Here is a 23,783-nt window from a genome sequence, read left to right as displayed (position 1 = left end):
CAAACATTTAATAATTTCCCTCTCTCCTCTCCAGGGGCATCAGTGGATGGTGATAGTAAAGATAGACCTTTGGTATATTCCCTGCAAGGTTTCCATGAACTGGAGACCGAAGACTGTGAGAAAACCAGTAATATGGGAACCCTCAACTCTTCTATGTTACACAGAAGTGCAACTTCCCTTAAGAGCCTTGTATCTGAGCAGGAGGAGGTGGAGGAAAATGTTCCAAAGAAAGAGGAGTTGCCCCTTCCAGAGGAAAGACCCAAACCTCATGTGCCTGCCCTCAGGAGGACCCGTTCACAATCTAGGCAGCAGCAAGTCAAATTTTCTGATGATGTGGTGGACAATGGCCATTATTGCGATCTCCCAGTGCGCCAACCACCTATGAGTGAACGGACTCGCAGGAGAGTGTATCACTTCGAGGAGCAGGGCCAGGAACTTAACTCTAGTCGCCACCATCACCACCACAGGAGGCATCGCAGTCGCAAGTCACGCTCTGACAATACTCTTAACCTGCTGCCCAAAGATAGGGCCCAAATGTGCTACAAAGTGGACCATAGAGGCAACGCTCTAGGCCCCAAGGGGCACCAAGCCTTCCACGGCCATCCAAGTCCTGCTGCCATGTCAGACTATGGCTTACAAGGCCCAGCCATGGAAAGGTTCATGGGGCTGTATGGGGATGATGATGACTGGTGCTCCACATGCTCCTCTTCCTCCTCTGATTCTGAGGAGGAAGGGTTTTTCCTAGGTCAGCCCATTCCTCAGCCTAGGCCCCATAGATACTACTATACTGATGACTTGCCCAGTCCTGTGGCAGGCATGTCCTCTCCTCCTTATGGCCAAAGGACTAAGTCCAAAAAGAAGAAGGGGCACAAGGGGAAAAACTGTATAATTTCCTAAACTGTGATTACTCTTATCCACAGCTTTGGGTAATGCTCTGCCACTCACGTCTGCCTTTTGTGTCCACTGTTTAAACAGTCTGCTTGCTATAACATAATTCACACGATCAGTTTATCAAGGTGTTTGTGTAAGACACAAGTTCTTATTCTGAATATTAACGTGGTATTACAAATTGCCAGTAGAGTAACAAAGCGTTTTAGAGTAACACATATTTATAAACCACCATCTAAACTGTGTTTGTGTGACAGTGAAGATATTAATGTATATATTGTAGAATTAAAAAAACAACAAAATGGCTATTTTTATACCCTTGAGCACATGACATGCTTTGTACCTAAATGGCAGTAACAGTTAACTATTGGCAGTTGGTACAGAGTCATTTTCCCATGAGGGTGTCAGAGATTTAATAACAAATTGACTCTGACCCAATCTCTTCAAATGTGTTTTCTTCCCTGCTTGCCCAGCGCTAACATAAAAGAAACACTGTGTGTATTAAAAGGCTTGGTTGAGAATTGTATTTATGGGTCACTGTATTGTAAGCAAAACCATTGTAATCTGTAAAAATGTACAAACTGGAATATAAGGCTAAGATAGATGATAATTGTAATAAAAATATCTATATCATGATTTGTGTTTTTTTTGTCTGTGCTAGGAATGAAGAAGAGACAAGTCACACCTCAGCTTTGATTTACTAATCTCAAGTACACACCGACAAGACCATACTGAGAAGTCAAAAAAACAGTGTCTTTTCATAGATCACATGATCTACTTGGATTTATTTAGCAAAAGGTCTCAAGCATTGTGCAAAATACCATACCGAGTAAAAGTTACTATGCTTGCCACTTCTATATTTATAGTTATATAAATTGTTTCCCATGAAGCATACTACCTCAGTCTGTGTTCCTTTATACAATGGAGCTGAGGAGGAGTTTTTGCCTATATATGTTGAAAACAAAGTTCCTCACTGGTGATACAGAATATGCATGCATGACTTATGTAAGCAGGATAAAGTTGCAGAATGCAACCAACTGCTCACCTATCATCTCACACTCCCATACGGGGGCTGCATAAAAAAAAACAACAAAAAGCCCTCTCAAGAGCCAGTGTCTGGTTTGTCCATTATGGGCTACTGTAGAAAAATGGCAGTGCAACATGGCAGAAACTCGTAAAAGAAGGTTATTATACATGGATTCAAATATTATAATAAATATATTACATTTCTGCACCTACATCCGACACACTGGACCTTTAAGCTTGGTTCCCCTTGTGTTTACTCTGGTAGGGAGCACTGGCAGTATGCAACCTTGGCCTCGACCCTCTCCTAACACCCACTTTTGCATTCTGTTCTCACTGGTTCCTGCCCAGTCAAAGGTGGGATGCGTGTGGTTGATGGAGGGGCGGCGAGGATACAGATCCTGGCCCCATTCTCAGACTGGACCTCACACCAAGGGCCTTCATCATGATTATAAAAAGTTAATCCGCAGGCCACCTTATCCTTCATCTGACTTTTTACATGTGCTGGGGTTTTAGCAAAGGAAAAAGTGCTTTCAGCCTTTAGTTCCCAGTACCGTTCACCAATCTGGAGATACGGCAGGCTGTCTGGTACCCATCCTGGTCTGGCGTAGGTTATATCCCGCCAGGCAATGGGATCTGAGAGTTGATAATTGCTGAATTTGTCACCCCTGTGGCTGTACAGCTGCAGGCGCTTTGTCATGTCCTCCATTGGGCCTTGCTTAGCAGGAGGCGGGGCGCTCTCAGATAGCAACTCAATTGGTTCAGAGTAGCTGTCTTCTGGTCCAGGAGTGGCCAGGTTCTCTTGTTTCACAGGTACATATATTTCTGGGCCAGAGTTGGAGTTCTCTGTATTTCCAATTTGCTTTCCTCCTCCTTGATTCCTGGCTGTGTAATGGACAGATTCCCCTGTATTTCCAGGTTGCTTTCCTTCTTCTTGTTTTCTGTAAGTGCTGGTTGGGGTGATTGAACAAAATTTTGGACTATCCTCTTTCATCGGGACATGGGTGGCAGAAAACATGTTGGAGCCGCCATGGTCGGGCCCATCTCTCCCTTGGGTGATGGCCTAGGGGTAAGACAGCACATTAGTGATTTGTGTCCTGAACAGTATCCAAACCAGGTTAGAACGGTTCCAGAGGGTCTTGTAAGTTAACTCAATGATTTTTGGGAAAAGGGACAAAACATGATGTAAAAAACTGAAAAGTCTTCATGGTCTTCAAATTAATGACCTGGAGATGGTTCTCAATAACTGTAATTTTGGTGAGAAAAGGCTTTTGAATCCGGGCATGAGCATCTCTAACAGCGTACTACTGTGACTGAGCGGTGACAGTGTCCTTGGATGTTTGGTGGTCATGCTACTGGCTGTCTCCTTTCTTTCAGGATGTATACCCCCTTTGGCAGCATGAGATCTTTTATGGCTTTTTGAGCATTTCGACCCCTTGTGCTAATGGGAGAATTCAAATGGTTGTATTTAGCAGCCTCGTCCATTCTTCTTCTGGGACTATTATCTGTTCTGAAAAATCTTCCCCGAAGTTTTAAAGGGCTACATTTAGCAGGCAACATGCAGTTTGTACCATCATGGGTGTGCCAGCTCATCAACCTCCCTATTTTCCTTCTGCCAAATAATGCTTGATGGTGGTCCGACTTCTGTCCAGTTAATTTTATTTCCTGTACTGGTCTCTGCCATTATACTCCATGCCTCTGCATGAGTCAGGGCTATACCCTTAGTATCCTTAAATCCTCTTTTTCCCTTTTCCTGCCATGTTGCAACAGTCACCATTTGTCTCTTTGGAAAAAAAACAAACAAACAAGAGAGCTCTATAATTGGTCATTCCTTTTTCTGTTTTGCTTATAGTTTAAGCTACTCCATCTGAGTCAGTGAAATGTCTATTTGCCGGAATCAAGGTCATACCGTTATTGACATGAGTTTTCCAGTTACATATTGATAGAAGCATTTCAGGGTGAATCATGGTTATTGGGGGCTCCCTCCGACTAGTGGGCGTATTGTTGGGGGCATGGAAGGGGTATCCTTTTCATGTTGGTCAGTGGTAAACAGCAGACTTCTGGGTATTTTTCCCTTCATCCTAGGTTTGATCATAGGTAGTAAGGTTTATTGTATGATTTTCACAACACAGTTGTGCACCAGAGTGAGCAAGAATGAATACCTACACTCCTGTGTCTTTAACGACCTGATAAGCGGTCTCCGTTGCAGGGGCATGATAACATTGTGTGTTTAAAAAGTTCTCTCTTCTCTAAGAGGTTTCAGTATCCGACAGAGAGCCAAAGGCCAGAGAGAGGTGTACCCCAAATTCTAGGTATCCCTTTATCTGTCCTAACAGCACTTAAGCTAGTCCCTTCTCAAGGAGCAAAGACATTTCTGACATTTTAAGGAATTTTAAAGACAAGGGGTCTTGACAAAGTTTTGTTGAAGAAACTTTGGATACAAGAGATCAAAAGAGACACAGTGTTCGTCTTTCAATAGATCAAATGATCTACTTAGTTTTATTTACCAAAAAGCATAAAACAGCTAGGTCAAAATTTCATAGAGTAAAAGCAATACAATTCTTGATATTTCTTTTATTTAATAAGTTGTTACTTTGTTACTTTTTCCTATTCCAAGATGGTGCTGCTCTGGTGGCAGCCTGCTGCAGCAGCTCAATTAAATTTCTGTATTTTGCTGCATATAAATCACTTGGAATTGACCTTAGAAATAGAGATACCATAGAGTTAAAACATATACTGGTTCTCTTGTTGTTCTCCTTTTTCCATTCTGGTGTCAGCAAGTCATGCCACCAACTGATAGGGCTCTCCGACTCGATGTCGTGAGATGCTGAGGCAGAGGGGGATGTAGGCGAGAGACTAATGCAGAGCCAGGAGGCGTAGTATAAACTCTCTCTTCCATCAAATTAGATGGACAAGCTTGCCACACTGACTTCCACTTTCAAGTGACGATTTTTCTGACCAATCAGTGGTCTTTACTCATCCATTTAGTATGAGCTCAGCTAACCTCGAAGGAGGTGGTACCATAGTACCAGGTACACCAGAATTCCCCTTCCGGGGAAAAGGATATGGAGCAGAAGTCCATTTTTGCCCATATATGGTTAAAAACGAAATACAGAGCTTCTCATTAGTAATACAGAGTGCTGTTCGCATGCATGATTTATGTAAGCAATGGGAAGTTCCTGGTTTATGAGCAAAGACATAATTAGAACATGTTTTTTCAGCTCATCAGTCTCTTAGTCTCTTAAACTTGGTTCCCCTTTTGTTTTGTTGTTTGGCAGCAAAGACAGAATGCACTCTGGGCCTTGGCCCTCTCCTAACACTGCATATTAAAAATATTGTAAGACTCCATGTTGTCACTTCAGTGTTTTGTGACCTGTGGCTTCTAATACCTCATCCAGCTCCTTCACAAAATGCCTCAGGTCATCAAGGCAGCGTTGTTTGATCTCAGACAGGTTTGCATCCAGTGGAGCCTGCAGCAGATTATCCAAACTTGGCTCCTTGGTCACCAACATCTTCACCACGGTGCGAAATGTCTCACAGTCCTGCCTATAATGCTGCGCAAAACAAAACGATAATGTCAGTAATGTCAATATTCAGTATGATACAATAAATTATATAGTGTAGAATAATAAAAAACAAAATTTGAAGAAAAAAAAAAGAGAATGACTTGATCATAGATTGGTCTGTCTCTGAGGCATTTAAATTGTTTACACATAATTTTACATACTATCGATTGATTGGTTATTCAGACATTTAATAAACTGCAGCGGAAGATTATCTTTGTATTTTGTCATCAGATCATAACCAAAAATACGGCCTTGTCAATCAACTTGGGAGTGATAGGGTCCTGTGTTTTGTATTCAGGTGGTGTGACCGCACTTTAGTTTTAAGCTGGAACAAAGATTGTTCCTTTACGTACAGCCCTGCCACTTTTACAGGCTGTCTCTGGTATTGAGAGTCTCTTAAAAAACAAATCTGTGACCAAAAATGACAAAGAATGGTTTGGTTTCATGATTTAGAAGAGAAAATAGTGCTAGCTACAAGTATGAAATCTATTGCTGTTAAATCTAAGTGAGCAGGTTGGACTAAAGCACATATTGAAGTATCTGTTTTGCAAGTTCGCAAATCAAGTTACAACATGCATCTCATTATCTGACAGTTATTTTATCCACATACGAACATTTATATGCATAAACAGTATATCAGACGAAATCGAAATCTAAAATTGTATAACCTATTAATCTATTGATATTATCAGTCCATTGAGCAACAAATTTGAGATGATCTTACAGAAAAAGTGGGAACCTCTGAAGACTCTCTGAATTCTACAGATCAACTCCATGTCAACATCAAGCTTTAAACGTAATCAACGCATTGGTTATAAATTGGTGCATTCCACGAAACAGGTGTGTGAATGTCTGTGTGCAAGCCTATTCACGTGCATGTGCGCCCATCACAAAAGGGACATGAGGTGTTAGAGTATGTTACCGGTGCTGTAGCATTCTTTCACACCACATTGTAACAAGCTCTCACATCCCTCTCGGATTTTACTGCTGACCCAAAAACGGCTGTTAAGTTCTTTATGAGTGTCCCAGGTGCAAGCTCACAACATCTTTATCACCTGGAGAGAAAAGGCTAAATGTGGGGCCCTGCACTGAAGCCACCTAGAGGTTTAGGGATACAACGGCGTGTCAAGGAGCATTCTGGGACATCTGGGTCTTTCTGGGTTGAGTTAATGCAGCCCAGATCACCTCTCCCCTTAAATTAGAGTCACTGGGGCAGACGGAAGGCTTCCCTGTGGTTTAGAACAATCATTCTATTGGCTGCTACATGTAAGAAATCATATCCAACTACTAGATTACATAAATGTCTACTGACAAAAACAGGCTATTATATGTGGTCATGCAGGGCGTATTGACCCCCAAAAGCATACTGCCTCCAGGAAATAAGTATTTTTAAAGATAACAAAGCCATATATTTTATATGTAAACTCTTCATCAGATGGAAAGCAATCAATCTTTGCACCAATTTTACTGAAGTTTAAAAAAACTTTGCAGCCTCCAAAAATGCTGTGCAGACCTTAATTGTAGAACAAAATATGTCGATAGTGTCTCATCAAACATTAACTGTTGGTTAAATGTAATAAAACACAAGCCGTCAGCTTTCGTAACTTAGAAAAGAAAAATGCCGGCCTGTCAACTTAAATCAGTGTCCAGTCTTAAGCAGAATGTGAGGTTAACCGGTTAAACGGCTTTATTCCAGGGTCCTGTCAGTTACGGGGAAATTTAAAACCACAATTGCTGTTTCTTTCCCTAGATACACATTACATAATGTGTATCTAGGCTTAACTCGTGATTGTGTATCCATCAATTTGTATGGCGATAACGACGCTTTTGTAAATTCGTCACATCAATGTCACATGGCTTAACTGTATGCTTAACTTGATGAGAATTTAGAGGGTTTGAGCATGCAAAGTGTCTGTAAGTTATGATTTACTGACCGTCAACATTGAGAAAGAAAGGAAAGAAAATCAAATGCTGGGATCCAAGTCTATGATATTTCAAGACCTGTGAAATTTGCCACAGTCAGTATCGAGAGCGTTTCATCAGAATGAGGGAGGGAGATCAGCTGGGTGGTGCCTTGAATGCACAGTAAAGGTCAAAGAAATACAAAACAATATGGCATTCAGCTTGGAACAATATGGATGGAAACAATTTGCCACATGGGAGCCACTTGCTGTGTTTTCGAGCGAAAGAAAGGCTCCATGTTTAAAAAAAACAAAAAGGCTAAAAGAGAGACCTCTTGGGGTGAAAAAAAAAATCCAGGTGCACAATTTGTTGTGTCAGACAAGGACTTGTGATATCATAGAATTACACATATGCAAATATAGTGCTCTACCTGCCAGTCACAATGATGTCAAAAAAACTGCAATGCATCCAGCCAATAGATCACCTCAGTTGTCCTCCATGGCCTTTTTAAAAATTTTATTTCTCTCTCCCCCTAATAATTCCCCTGCTGAACTAGCTTGAGCATGTTCAGATAGCTGATGCACACCTATCTGTTCAATCCCCGCATCCCTCACCCACATTCTGCACCACAGCACATGAATTTGGAACAGTGTTTGCTCCAGTTACAGGGAAACGCATCAAACGTCATGGTAGGCTAAAATAATTATTTTGACTATGAATATCATAGCAGCGCAGGTTATTATCAGTGTATCACAACATGCATTGTATACACACAGAGGAAGGAGGTGAGTCACGTAAACTCCAACAGAAATATCCCAGACTGTGGGAGATGTTTGGACTCTCTGATGATTTAATGTCTGCAGATCATGTCAAGCGAATTTCGCCACCCCACATAATGATAGTCCTCAGCCCCGACCACAAGGAAGCGAGAGACGCACGACACGTGTGGCCGGCTCAGCTCAGGGTCAACTTCATTCAACAACACAGGTCTCCTTCTGTTGACATACTGTGTGAGCTGTCCTTTCTCAGGCTACTCTTAACTTTTTATTTAATATCATCTTAATCTAACATTACACAACCTAGTTTTTTTCAGATAACTCTCCACACTACTATTGCTTAAGAGCAGATTTTTCCTTTTTCATACATTTTCACTAAGTAAGCATCATTAAGCAGAGTAAATAAAATTGGTTCCAGGTTTGAAGATGGGAGAGGAAACATGGGCTAAATGAGACAAACATGTGGTTCATGTCCTACAAACCAGTACCCCTCTAATCACTTTGGGTTGATTATGTTTGCCATCTTTCAAACAAAACCGTCCTAAGCTTTTCCCAAGCTACGGCCTTTGTTGATAGTGATCACATTTTCACTTCATTATATCCCAGAAACACAGTTTTACACACTTGAAAGCTTAAAAATGGGATGAGGAAAGGGTTTGGAAAAGTGGACTTAAAATGAACTCTGAACTCTAATTAAGCAATTTCCCTTGATGTGACTGGAGCTAAGAAGACTGTGAGCCATCATCCGCTTGCATGCTCATGACTATGCATATACATGTGTATGAGAAGAAGAGCATCACTCCAGGTTTATTAAACTACTGAACAATTGCTGGTTGGGACTTCAAACAGCCAGCTATTTTTGTCACAACTGCTCCCATGTTACTTGAACTAACAGGAAGGGTGATTTTGACCTGAGTGTGCTCTATGAGTTCTGAGAAAAGGTTCAGGGAGGTGCTGCCTAAATTCCCTCCCTGGAGTGGGAGCCATGAGCTGATCTTTAAGTCTGATACTAAGGGGCCACACAGGACGGGCTGGAGCCCCAAGAGAAACAGCAACACCAGGGGCCTTAAGGAGGAGCATTAAAAAAGTGGGCTTCTGCCCAAATCGGATGTTTGTGGAGGTCCAAATTGTGAACATACCAACAGGAGTGTGCGCTGGGATACCATGTGGGGGTTGGGAGATTATACATAAGGCACTCACATGGACGTTTAGCGAGGCTCTGTTCAAATGAGCACTGATGCAGGCAGGGGTCCTGCATAATAAGGGAAGTAGGGTAATGACTTGAGGGCTGGTACACATTAGGGGATATTAAAAGAGCCATTTTAATCACTCAAGCTGCAAACCGGACCTCTCGATTGAGGGGCTAATAGTTGAAATGGATATGTTTCATTTGTGCTGATTGAGATGATGAATGGACTCTGAAAATAACTCCCAGGCACTTAGCAACGTTTTGAATGAATACGTTCTGAGCTCCTATGTTGTTGTTCTTCCATTTTACATGCTCACATTTGTTCTTTGGTCAGTCCCGAGAATGATAAATTGCTCCATTTGTCACCTGTTCAAAGAGAATGAGGTATTGTGATGAAGGTTTATAAAACAACTGCATGCTATTCATTAAGCCTGTGAAGAAATAATTAAATATTTTGAAACATCTCATGAGAACAAGTGATGTTTACTGTGTCAATCAATTTGTTTGGGGTTTCTAATTTCATTCGAAACCCCGAAACACCCACAGAAAATATGCATTACAGCAAGCTCTTGGCCGAAAAAACAATGAGCTATGCTGGTGTGACAAATCCATTTCAGACTGATCTGGCCTCGTGCTAACAGGGTTGAATAAACAGCAGTGCTGATCAGAAAAATATCCCATTCAGGAAAGACAGAAGAAGGGATGGATGGATGGATGGATGGATGGATGGGTCCACTGCTGCGGAGTGGAGCTGGTCTTTCAAACCACTCTGCCCACTACTTGATCGGTTCATGGCAATACTGGGCAGCGAATGATCAGTGGTGGTTTGAGCCTGGGACAGATGTTACAGTATAGACACGGTCGAAGTTTCTACCTCTCACCACGTCTGTTGAAGCAGTTGGAAATGGCAGGGTAAGCATGTGTGTGCTAATGCCAAGAGACGTAACACACTGTGTGTGGGCTGCCTGCATCCTGCGGGGCAATTCCTGCCCTGCTTTAACGGGAACAGATAAGTGGCACTGTAGTACAGAGCGATGAAGGGCCAAGAAAAAAGCGCAACTCCAAATAGCAGGCCGCAAGAGGCGTCACAACCTCGGGTGCTAAGGACTTTTCTGCTGACTTATCCTCCTCCTCCCCACCCAGAAATGTTTCTTAAACATTACGTATGGCAAGCCAAGGCACATTTATTTACCTTTTACATCAACCCCTTGACTCTCAGCCAAATCATAAAGACAGTTTAAAAGAGCTGTCTGGATACATGACCCACCTTGAGATCTGGGTAAAGCCCACACATGTAACGGGTGTAACCACACAATAAAGATGAAGCTATTAGGAAGCTCCTTTTTTGGGTTACAGTGTCCTGGGTGCAGCGAAAAAATACATACTTTTATTTAACCAAATAATCAAAGTGCTTCAGTATGTGTGTATTATATACTGCAGGGAACAGCTCCCTGACCTCAGGACATTAAAGTTTATCAGGTGTTGCGTATCTTAGTCAATCATGGGTCAGCTTCATGTTAGTATAGAAGAATAAGAAATAAATATCACAATTAAAGAATTCCAATAAGTTGAGACAAGGCGCATATGGCTGTTGTACCTGTAGACAGACAGATGAAGCAGACTGCTTCTTTTTGATGAAAGACAAAATAACTTAAAGCACAACGTTTGTGATGGAAACCAGGAAAAGTATCTTACCTAAGGGGCAGATTTTTCCATTAGTTTTAGAAAAATTGGATTTTAGAGCTCAGTAATAGCTGGTTCCTGTTTAAGGTGACACTTTTTACAGTATATTAGAAACCTAGTGATACCAAATGGACCAAAGAGTCAAACAAAACATGTTATGGTAGACGTAAAATAGAGTTAAGAGAAATCACAGAAGTCAGGTCATTCGTGGAGCAACTCTTACTACCTTCTCGATTTCCAGAGCCTTAGCTTTAATGGCCTCCAACCGGCGAGCCTTGATGTCTTCCTCTGATGTCAGCTTTGGCTCCATGCTGGCAGCCACCACCTCCTCCGTCTCCGCTACAGATGCAGGAGTTTGTTCCTGGCAGGCCAAAGGTTAAGGGGTTAGAGCTGAGGTCACCAGGTTTAGAAGCTGGTTCTGATTTCAAAGTGTTTCAAATAGAGACAACTCTGTTTCCTTACGGATGTTGAGTTCTTGTTTTTGTACATGGCACATGTCGTGTCATTATGTGCGTCGCATGTCAGCAGTATACGGGAATGAGGTACCACGTACAGTACATCTCTCTGATTAAAGGATTCTTACAGACAACGATCAGAGCAAACGCCCAATGACACAAATAGATCAGTCAGTTATACTTACATTTAAAGGAAACAAAACAGAAATGTCAGCAAATCAAATAGTCTGTTTTGTTTCTGTTATTTTACACGTTACAGTACCAGTACAGGTTTTGCCTGTTTTTGACCCATTTTTGACCCATTTATCCTCCCAGCTGTTGGATTCAATAACACTGTTTAGACATCCCTGTTTTTTTTTCTATTAATTCAAGGACACTAAGACCTGAGAGTGGTAGACTATTACTTGCCTTTAGCCACGTAGTCATTATATCCCATAATAATAATAACAATAATAATAATAATAATAATAATAATAATACATTTTATTTGATTCAATCATCTCACTGTGTACTTTTTTTGTGAAAATACAAAGAGTAATCATAAAAATATTGCTGCAATATCGATAGGTATTTAGTCTTTTGCTTGAGCTTTTGAGGAGATTTCAAAATATAATGATATGTATCACATATCGGGATAAAGCCTAATATTACTGCAATACTAATACTAATACAACTAATAATATCATTTGCTGCAGAAACATTTTTTATTCATGATAGGGATGTTAAAGATTGATCATTAATAGCCATTAAGACTTTAAGTGATTACCTTTTCTAGACTGACTAGGTTGGACATGCTGCATCAATATTACAAGAAAGAGGAGACGAGAAGTCCGGAAGAAATACAGCGTGAAACAAACAAAATGTGTGTCTATGCTTAGGACATGTGAGGACAATGATTTTGTGTAATTGCAGTACATTGGTGCAAGTGATATTCTGAAACACCCGTGAAAAGCTGACACTAACTGAGATTATATGTTCCATTGTGTGCAACAGTAAAAGTACTTTTGATGTTGGTGTATTTTATTTCGCTTGCAATGTTTTGCTTACAAGAGCGGTACTGGTTGAGATTGCCCTCAAAAGCTGGTTTTACCTTTGAAGATCCTGAACTATGAGGAGAGCTCTCCACGGAGCTGCTAGGAGTGTGGCTGGTGGGTACACTGGACTTATCTGTGGAGAAAGTATCATGACAGATGGAAACAGAGAGAAAAGTGAGCAAACAAGCACTTTCTCCAATAACTATGGTATATAATCATCGTGAAGAGAGAAGCTGATCTACAGAATACATGAGGGCAACATAACATTCTTTTATTTGATATTTGCTCCGGGGGGAGCATCCTGGTGGGTCAATGTTCTGGGATGCATGCCACGTTAACTGCAGCATATCGATGGGGACCTGTGTTATATTTTATCCCCCCCCCCCCGCCTCTAAACACATGTTCCTGAGCGGTCTCCACTGTGTTGTTTCATAACTGCAAAATGACATTAAAATAAAAAACATTTACAAAAAAATACCCTGCAGGACTATTACTCTCTACTGTGTGACATCAAACAATCATTCACTTATTATTGTGAACAATCGTGAAGCAAAGTTGTTATGCTGCAGCTGAGGAGTACAAATCACTGTTTTCTTTAAGTACTCCCTTGTTGGATCCTCCCACACAAAAAGTCGAGGAGTTCAGCTGTGCCTAAATTGAAATATTGTCCTCCGCTGGCTCCAACGAGTCTAGAAAATAACAAATATGGCCAAGTTGTTTGTTTTTACTGAAGAAAGCCCCCATAGTGATTAGAGTCAGACAAGGTAAAAGCTCCATCTTAATTTTAGTCCCTCGGCAGGACTATTGAGTCCCCAGTGGGTGCTTTTCTTCAGGATTCCAAAAGGGCTGAATACTCAGATAATGTAGTTTGGACCATATAAACATACAAGGCCAGGGTGGGCTGAAAACAAACTTGGTAATATGACGTGACATTTGATCATGTCTAAAGACAAAAGTGTTTATAGCTGTTACAAATGGCTACACTTGAATCACATTGCTCTCATACAGGGGCTTGATGCATTGATTGCTCAAAATAACGATGCACACATCAAGATAATCTCTCCTCTAAAGCAACAGACTGCAGAGTAGTTCTCACTTCTGGACACCTGGCCAACAACTGAATAAAGCACGGGAGTCTTCTCAAATTGTCAGTTTGAAAAATGATAAACGTTGTCGGAACAGCCTCCATAATTATGATGTTGGAAAGTGGCTTCCGATAAAGGGCTACCACTAACAGTTATTTTTTATTATTAATCTGTCAATTTCCTCACTTAGATTAGTTTTCTAGTCAATTAAATGTCAGAAAATGGTGAAAAGTGGTTTCTCAGCCTGAGATAAAGTCCCCTAATGTCTTGTTTTGTCCCCAACCCAAAATATATTCAGTTGATTGTCTAAAAGAACTAAATCAGTAAATACTCACATTTAAGAAGCTGGAATCAGAGAATTTGGTTTTCACTCAAACTAATTATTTGGTTATCAAAATTGTTGGCAATTAATTTCATAATTTTCAACTAATTAACTAATTGATTAATCACTGTAGCTCTAGTCTGACAAGGACTTTGTTTGAAGCATACCACAGCAACTTCAATTAAAGCAACTGTAGAAAAGGTGAGTCCAGTCATATACACATGTTTGGGTCCTGAGGTTTGACTACTTTTAGAATTAGTCGTTCTCTAGTTGACATTTCACATTGTAAAGGCCAGTTTTTGTAAATGGAGTTCAAACAACTGAGGTCTTAAATGTCTCCAACTGCTCCCCTACCTAGCAGGTAGAGGGCCCCATGTAGCAGCCGCCCCTGTGTTTCTTGCCAATGATAGTCACCATTGACTAAGACCTGTAAAATGACATTGTCCACAGCTTCTGTTCGCATGACAAAGCCTAGTATAACAAATCAGCAAAATCCTATTTTAGTGTACTTTGCTGTGCTGTTCTAATTATTATCCCAGATGGGAGTGGAGGTGGGAGGTTCAACCGTTCTCTCACAGTTTTATTGCATCTTCAAAGGGTGGTACAGCACAGAGCTAAGCTTTCAAAACATTAATATGTTCGAGCATCTCAGAAATCAAAGCACTGGAGAAATTATTGTCCACTCTGCTTTGCCTCAGACTAATAATATTGCTTACGTCGGATCACTTTACAACAAGATTATGTCAAATGTGAATCCATAAATTAGCCCAGGATTGCTAATTAAAAGTTCTAAAACCTGTAAACTTCACAAAAGAAGCATGTAAAATGACAGACCCAGAGTGATTCTGAAGACATCGTTAAGCCAGAGCGTGAACTGCTTTCTCACTGGAGAAAAGGTCAGGTTCTGAATCAAAAACCAAACCACCCCAATAAACCGAGGGTATCCTTTTCCCAGCCTCTTAAAGTGTGTGTGGTGTTAGTGCAATTAACATCTTAGCGTGTTTCAGCACACCCTGACCCTTCACATTACAACACACCACCTCTGAAAACAGATGCTTCACCTGGAATGGCTTAATAACTTTAGACATTATAATTACATCATAATTACACGTATACCTTGGTAAAATGGGAAGATTACCTCTATTGTTGTTATTACAGAGGGGTTTAAGAACTGCAAACACTAAATTAGATACGGATGACTTCACAACTCCACTCTAACACTGCCATTATTTATGCTTCTTCAGGTTTTGCATGCTGTGGCCAATCACAATCAGTGTCAGGTAGCTCAGAGCAGAGTGGTGTGTTAGTGGACGTCACACAATCCCTTCAGGCAAGCAGGTCACACAGTTTGGTCCATTACTGCTAGTCCTTTGCAACAGTTTGATCTTTTCTCCGCCTCCGTCAGAGTGTTTTAAAATAAATGTACTTACACTTTGCCTGCTTAAAATTATAAAAGAACCACAGGATAAGGATGATGTGATGATTGTTTAAATATCAAAGATTGAACTGCTGTAACACGAACACAACAGGGAACAATTCAATATCTGCGACAGTGTGAATTCAGGTTAGTTCAAGTTTATAATTACTGACCACTAATCATTATAGGGATTGGAGACCTGGGCTCTCAGGTATGAGGTTAAAGGTTCAGTGCTTAGGATTTAGTAGCATCTAGTGGTGAGGTTGCAGATCGCAACTAACTGAATACCCCGGCCTCACCATACCCTATGGTGACTGCAAAAAAAACCTGGTCTGTTTTGGTGTAGAAATATGGCGGTGCAGCATGGAGGACTCAGTTTCAGGTGACTGTACACCAATGAAGACATATTTATGAATATTATATTGTATTTCTGTAAAAAAGTACCCCTAAATCCTCAGACTGGACCTTTAAGAGCAGGGCACATACGGTTTATTACACACTATTAAAACAGCCAGGAGGTACATTACTGTATAATCAGTGATAAAAGACCCTTTCATTGCTTTTAGCTGATCACAGTGTGAGGTTGTACCTGAGGCTTTTTCAAATCTTTAAACTTTACTTACGCTTTTTCTGGGCCTGCTGGTGGATGTGGCCTTTGTCCCTGTCGGGGGAGAAGCTCCTGCAGCTTGTGTTGGATCCGGAGCGGACTGGTGGCTGGACTTCCCTGCTTACAGGAGAGCGATCCCGTTTGACCACTACAGGCGGAGAGCTCCGGTGATCACTCCGGTCTTGTCTACAAAGATACGCAAAACATTGTCTTGGATTTTTTGTGACTAAACAAAAGGTAAATCCTCAGGTCAATTAGGTCTATAAAATGATCACTTGAGGAAAGAACCCATTTTCATATCACCCGACTTAAACAAGTATAATATATAATAGCTCCTAGCCACGGGAATCTCAGCGACTTTCTTGAAATCTAATTATTGTATATCTGCAGAAACCTTTGGCATTAATTCCTTTTGGGAGTTTAACTTGAAAAGTTACTCTTTCAGAGAGTGTCTTCTCTAGAGTTCGCTGATAAGTCACATTTTCAAAGAAAACATAATTTTCACCATTTTTTGTTGTGAAAAACTTGCACACTAGACAGTACTTAGTCAATACTTTTCTGAGTACATATTAACGATGGAATTTAAATGGTGTTTCAATGTCAATTAATACTGTTTCCTTTTGTCAATGTTCTAGACCAATTTTATTTATAGATTTTGATTTGAAGCTCACTTCTGAAATCAAAATTAAACTGGTATCAGGCTATGTTATACAAGAGACCCAAGCGGATGTGAAGGTTGTGACTTGGCTTTTCTGTCTGGCGCTGACCTTCGAGGAGGACCTGAGCCTCGTCCTCTGCTGCGGAATTGAGGGGCAGGTCTGCCACGGTGCCTGAAAAACATAAAAAATATAGATAAATCAACAGCTGCTGCTTGGTGAAGTAAAATATATGATAAATAAACTGGGAGCATGTTAAGTGTAAATTCAAAAATGCATCATTTTTATCATTACTTGTTTAAGACGAGAAAAGGTTGGGTAATCGTCAAGAGTTCCTTCAGATGGGTAATGGAAACAGAATAAATGGACCAAACCAAATTCAGACTCAGTGGGGCACTGTGGCACGCTGATCAATTTGTGGAGGGAGGCAATCTTCTAGTTTGGCACAAGCAGCAGTTAGCTCACATTTGGACCAATTATGGTTTTGTTTTGAATCTATCTGTTTTCAATTGTAGGCAGCGCCATGATTAGGCCCACTTATGGAGCTGAAGTCACGTAGCACTGTCATCAAAACTATTATTTTGGCATTTTTTTATTGTCTTTTATCTATTAATTTAGAACATTTTATTGTTACTGTGGTGTAATCTTTTGTCTTGGAAAGTTTAATTCATTGTTACTTTTTGTCAGTGTCTTGCTTTTAGAGGCACTTTGGGCTACATGTTTGCATGAAAGGCACAATATAAAGGTGAGTTGAGATTCTTTATTCAACCAAGTACATCTAAAAAGTGAAAGGCCTGACACAAGGACTGAAATGTCACCTCTTTTTTAACATTTTTTCAGAACAACAACCTTTAGGCCCAGAGGTATAAATGACCCAAAGGCACCTGGTTATCCTGACCTCTGCCTGAACTCGAGCAGCATCTCAAACAAAGAGCAGGTCTAACAAGGCTTCAAACTTTTACGACTCCTAGTCTGTTTGAAGTAGCCAAGACTCAGCCTACCATTTGGCTAAACTGAATTTGCCATCACTGAACAGCCATACATGTAGGAAAAAACTAGCATCAAAAGGCTTTGGATACAACATTTAAGTTGTGTACTTTCTTTTTTGAAAACACAAATATTCCACAGGGAGTAAACTAAGCATTTATCCCAAATTTACCCAAACATTACACACATTTATAAGGACATGCTGTATTGGCAAGCTGAGATATACTGCATGAAATAGGCTCTTGATCCAGTCACTAAACAAAGATATTAGCAGAGCGATGTAATAATTTGGTGTGTCATGAATCCTTAAAATAAATGTGGGTCCCTTGAGACAAAATAAAATAAAATACCCTAAAAATAATGACAAATAATACCCTGTATTAACTTTGCTTTATTTGATAGCTACAGAAAAGGGCTTACTTGTTATGACAACACAATTTAATGAATGGATTTAAAAAGTCAGAACTTAAAAAAGAAAGACACACCTTGTGTCCTTCCATGTCAAAATGTAATCCAAAGATACATGGCAGTTATGGACTGTTCAATGAGAGTGCTAAAAAAACACATTAGGCATTTATTCATAATCTGGGATTAAAACCTCAAGTAATACGGAAAAAGTTATCCAAGCTTTTGTCACCATGACGCCACTGTAGAACCTAATTATCATCAAGTTTCTCGATAGTCTGTTGTTATCCCAAACCTCTTAAGCTTTATTTATAGTTGTACAGTGAACTAGGAAGTCTGTGTACGTAGGAGTCGAAGCTAGACAACTTGGCCTTTCAGAGTTTCTTCTTCATGGTAGGATTGAGAGAGTCTCCCTGCCATGTTGGATGGATAGGATGAGGGGATTAGGGAATCAGCTGCATATTTGCAGAAGCTGACGCAGAAACTCTCTGACCCAAAGAAGCGTTTTTACATGGCTGAAATTGACGTCTGGAAACAACAGTCAGCTTGCCCACATGCACAGAAAAACACTGTTTGGTCACTGGAACCATTCTTCCTGTTCGTACTGTCTATTGAAAGATCAGTTTCTAACGTGCTTCCAATGTTGATGATGGGGGTTAAAATCCACAGTCCTCCTTCTGTGTAAAAATAGTTAAAGTTAACATGAAGTGATTTGTTAGTGAGGTAGCCGTATTAGGTGGGTGTCTGCATAAGTTACAGTCTTTAAGTGCATAATTCCATAGATGTTTCCTGCAATGGGGGCCAGTGACACAAAGAGAGAGTCTGCACTATACTCACTATGAAAAATATTAATTTGAGTTGATCAGCTGTTGCGCGTCATAATTACTTCAGATTTAACTTCAGTTGTTTTTTTTACACAGACATTTGTCCTAATTAAGATAATTTCTTGAACTTAACACGTAATATATTCAGATAAATCTTAATTGTCAATTTGCAAGGGTGAGCACCAGAAAAACTGAAGCAGTAACAACTTCAAGATGGATCGTGAAGTTCAAATGCAGTGTCCCACACACTTCATCAATAAAGTGTGATCGCCACCTCAGAATGCCTCCCAATGCATTTGCAAATTCATTCACAGGTCATAGTGAAGTTAGAAAATGTGTATTCTTGATGCATGTTTATGAATAATGCATCCAGAGGTATTTTATTAGTCTAAATGTTCATTTTTGGCATGTTAAATGCTTTCTAATAGAAACGTTTTTTCACACACTTTAACTAATTTGACCAAAATGCTACTGACTTACTATGTTGCATTACCAGAAGAGAAAAATGTACAAGTAACTTGTAAGATCAACTAAATATCAATTTAATGCAGAAAGGACCAACAGAGACACAATACACACACTGCTCAGAATATCTGAGAATTATGTGGGTGTTTGACTGAAGAGGGAGTGGTCCAGCTGTTTTTCCTCTCAGGGTGGGGTAAGGGGTGGAGTGCTTATTTGGCAGAGTGAGTAGACACTAGTGCCCTTTGTCCCCCTCTCTAGCCTGGTATGACTCCTGGAAAGCGGAGCCTGGGCCTGTAAACTGTTGGTATGTTGAAGTGGCCGGGAGGGTGAGCGTCTGTTAGCTGGCCTGTGTGGAGTTACCTTAAGAGCCGTGTGGTCACAGATAATGGAAATATGCTTACTAAATGTATTTGTCAAAACTTTATTTTTCTGACAAGGCATTTGCAAAAGCAATAATGTGAAGATGGTATAGTCTTTACTATCTGGTGGAGGTACAGAATTTAAAGAGATCATTGAAAGTGAGAGCTTGGCAAACCCATTTTATTCCAATTTTATTCAATGCGATGAACGCCACACACCATGAGGATCATTGAATCTCTACCAAGCCAGTAATGTTCACTTTTAAAAAGACTGAACTCTGCCTCCACCTAATGGTCAGTTTGTTGAATTACATAAAGATCAAATGAAGCAACAGACAACCTAGCATAAGAAAGATGACAAACAAAAATGATTTACCTTGAGCCTAACTGATGCCTCAAATCGTCTCTGCTGTAGGACTGTTGGGAGTACTGGCCCTCCTGAAAACAAAATCACAAATACATCAATCTTCAAGGTTTTCTGTGGAATTTTGACCTGCAGTAGACTATGACCTGGCTGTAGTCCTATAACTACGATTTGTTTTTTACACATTGCTGTCAAACCTGTGACACATAACATATTTAAGTTTACAAAACATGCATTCCAAGATTGTCTTACATTCCGTGGGGGTGGAGAATTTCTGCGATAACTGTGGCTTTCCTCATAGTATCTGCGATCACTGGGTGGGTAACCATCTTCACCGTGACATTCTCTCGCGCCCTGGTAATTTCGAGGACCACCATACCACTGGTCATCATCATAGCCTCTGTCGTACCCTTCCACTGGTCGAGGCATAGGATTCCTCTTTTCAACAATATTGACGACTCGATGGACTTTCACCTGAAATGAAACAATTCAGTAATAGCAAAGTTTTGGATTAAGAATGATTTGACAGAATGGCCATTCAGAGTGCTCCAGAGCTCAGGGTAGATGACATTTTAGAAAGAAAACACTAATTGTTTACAACTACAGCCATTCTTCACAGGTTTATATTTGTAGGTCGAATGTTTGGAAGTACCTCCATCTTAAATCGTTAAGTTAAATATCCCAATCCCAACCAATGACAACGGACATGGAGCTGTCCACAATGAGATGTGATGATATGATGTTCCAAGTAATTTTCTCTGCAAGATTCTGATCATTCAATGCGACCCTAGTCCAGTAAAGACTTAAGATACTGGTCACCGGAGTCCAACAGCTCAATGAACAGCTAGGTTTATAGTAGCGTAGAACAAACAATCGTTTTTCAACATAATTAAGCAAAAATGGTGTGAGACAAAACGTGTCAATGGATATAGCATAGTCAACTAATTTATTTTAACCATGCAAAACAACATCCCTCCTTACCTCTCGTACATCTCTTGCACCCATTGTTGAGAAGTGATCTTCATATGCTTCTCTAATTGATACCCGGCCATGTCGATATGCCACTGCGAAACAAGAAGAATCGAAATAAAAAAAGAGTGTGCTGGTCAGACGATGTGTGTAAAGTACGCTGTAACTATGATGTCATTTTTAGATTGGGCATTGGGGCAACCAAGCTGGTGGTGGATTGAATGGATCTATTTAGAGGGGGAAAGGCCCACAACAAAATCCTGTGCTTATAAAAAAAAATGCTTTGTTACGTGGTTGTAGCGGACAAGGCTTTCTACTAGCTGAGCCACAAAAAAAAATGGGCAGTCAGTGTATTATCAAGTGCAGCAATGACTTGATGCAACGTGTGAGATTTCTTTTCCAACCGTGATTAATTCTGAGTTGTTTCCACTTACTGCTGAAAGATTGCTGTTGGTTCCCTGCCTGGTACGCTCAAGATGTCTCCGTAGAGAGTGATGTACCTATAAGAAGGAAGGAGCATAATCTTTATTTGACACATTCCCAAACACACACATGACAAACACACAAGAGGTCTGACCTCAGTTCAAGAACACTTTGTACTCCACACCCCATCCTAAACTCCACCATAACTTCGTGTCATGGTAATAATTTATTGTTCATTTCATTCCATCATTTGTTTCATTTTTTATTCCTTCTGCTTTATTTATTTAAGCCACCCCGAAGTCTGTCACCTGCCATCACCATACCTGACAACGGGGACCACTGCAGGTACAGACAGAACTCACTTATGCATTTCTAATTTCAAAATATACAAAGTTTTTAAGTATCTATCCATCTATTATACGACTACATGTAATAGATTCACTGCGCTGTGTTGTAACGAATGATTTTGCGTTTAGCTAAAATGTGAAATGTTGTTATTACTGGATTAGAAAGTTTCACGGTGTTAGCTATGTTATTAGCAACCCTAGCTAAATAGCATCATGGCGCAAGAAACTCGTTCACCTGATACTGATTTGAATCCTCCTGGCAGAACGGTGCCGCTTACATATTTCCCATATCTCCAAAGAACACTAATGTTTGCATTAAAAAAAATGTGCAAAAGAAAACAGAATAATCTAAAAACAAAATAAACCACACCACCGATGCTTTCCTGCCTGCTTCTTCTACTTCCTGTTTAGTTTCCTGTCTGCTCTTCTTCGCTGAACACACTTCGAAGAAACAGCTCACTGCCTCACCCTGGTGGCGACTCGTGGTAACGACAACCTGATATGAGGGTTAGAAGTGAGAGATATTTGAGAGACATTTGATATCGAACCTCGGATCCAGGAGGAACAATGCGGTTTTCGTCCTGGCCGTGGAACACTGGACCAGCTCTATACCCTCCGCAGGGTGCTCGAGGGTTCATGGGAGTTTGCCCAACCAGTCCACATGTGTTTTGTGGACTTGGAGAAGGCATTCGACCGTGTCCCTCGTGGCATACTGTGGGGGGTGCTCCGGGAGTACGGGGTCGGGGGCCCTCTGTTAAGGGCCGTACGGTCCCTGTACTGCCGGAGCAGGAGCTCGGTTCGCATTGCCGGCAGTAAGTCAGACCTGTTCCCAGTACATGTTGGACTCCGGCAGGGCTGCCCTTTGTCACCGGTTCTGTTCATTACTTTTATGGACAGAATTTCTAGGCGCAGCCACGGGCCGGAGGGGATCTGGTTCGGGAGCCAATGGATCTCATCTCTGCTTTTCGCGGATGATGTGGTCTTGTTGGCTCCTTCGAGCCGGGACCTCCAGCATGTCCTGGGGCGGTTTGCAGCCGAGTGCGAAGCGGCTGGGATGAGAATCAGCACCTCCAAATCCGAGGCCATGGTTCTCGACCGGAAAAAGGTGGCCTGCTCCCTCCAGATGGGAGGAGAGTTCCTGCCTCAAGTGGAGGAGTTTAAGTATCTTGGGGTCTTGTTCACGAGTGAGGGACGGATGGAGCGTGAGATTGACAGACGGATCGGTGCAGCGGCCGCAGTAATGCAGTCTTTGTATCGGTCCGTCGTGGTGAAGAGAGAGCTGAGCCGAAAGGCGAAGCTCTCGATTTACCAGTCAATCTACGTTCCGACCCTCACCTATGGCCATGAACTTTGGGTCATGACCGAAAGAATAAGATCCCGGATACAAGCGGCCGAAATGAGTTTCCTCCGCAGGGTGGCAGGGCGCTCCCTTAGAGATAGGGTGAAGAGCTCTGTCACCCGGGAGGAGCTCAGAGTAGAGCCGCTGCTCCTCCACATCGAGAGGAGCCAGCTGAGGTGGCTCGGGCATCTGTTTCGGATGCCCCCGGGACGCCTCCCTCGGGAGGTGTTCCTGGCATGTCCCTCCGGGAGGAGACCCCGAGGAAGACCCAGGACACGCTGGTGTGACTATGTCGCCCAGCTGGCCTGGGAACGCCTTGGGGTCCTCCCGGAAGAGCTGGAGGCAGTATCCGGGGAGAGGGAAGTCTGGGTGTCCCTGCTCAGGCAGCTGCCCCCGCGACCCGGCCCCGGATAAGCGGATGAAAATGGATGGATGGATGGATGGAGATATTTGATATATACCATAAGCATTTATACCATGATAGTATATTTCAGGCAACATTTTAAAGGTGCACAATGTATGTTTGGGGAATACATTTAAAGAGAAAGAGGTGAAATAAGAAGAAAAATCAGTCATGATTGATTTCCATGACTGAATGAGTAGAATAAATAAACTTTTACTTTGTTTATATTTTCGGAAGTCTTTCAGAAGCCACCTTCTTAGCTTCAAACAGACCTATTCCCCACTAAGGATGACTT

At 41.3% G+C, this 23,783-nt stretch overlaps 2 protein-coding genes across 4 annotated transcripts in view; one reads left to right on the top strand and one right to left on the bottom strand.

The window, feature by feature from the left end:
• prickle1a (prickle homolog 1a) overlaps window positions 1-1,524 on the top strand; it is a 29,053-nt gene extending 27,529 nt beyond the window's left edge. For 2 of the 3 annotated variants that reach the window (XM_030425845.1, XM_030425846.1), the window contains exon 8: window positions 35-897. In XM_030425845.1, the coding sequence (XP_030281705.1) occupies window positions 35-897 (863 nt within the window). Of the gene's footprint in view, window positions 1-34 lie in introns of all 3 variants that reach the window. The other variant, XM_030425847.1, reaches the window with a different exon arrangement.
• Window positions 1,525-1,634: 110 nt separating this feature from the next.
• LOC115586652 (uncharacterized) lies at window positions 1,635-22,192 on the bottom strand. Its single transcript, XM_030425848.1, has 11 exons — window positions 21,982-22,192; window positions 21,411-21,476; window positions 20,989-21,071; window positions 20,260-20,481; window positions 20,020-20,081; window positions 16,715-16,777; window positions 15,964-16,133; window positions 12,573-12,649; window positions 11,254-11,388; window positions 5,301-5,465; window positions 1,635-2,974 (listed from the first exon to the last, which is right to left on the bottom strand). Coding segments are annotated over exons 2-11 (1,734 nt in total). The 5' UTR covers window positions 21,412-21,476; window positions 21,982-22,192; the 3' UTR covers window positions 1,635-2,218.
• Between the last annotated feature and the right edge of the window lie 1,591 nt (window positions 22,193-23,783).

This window comes from Sparus aurata, chromosome 8 (assembly GCF_900880675.1).
Source record: "Sparus aurata chromosome 8, fSpaAur1.1, whole genome shotgun sequence".
Taxonomy (NCBI): Eukaryota; Metazoa; Chordata; class Actinopteri; order Spariformes; family Sparidae; genus Sparus; species Sparus aurata.
The sequence above is the reverse complement of the archived record's forward strand: the minus strand, read 5'-3'. Positions and strand labels throughout refer to the sequence as shown.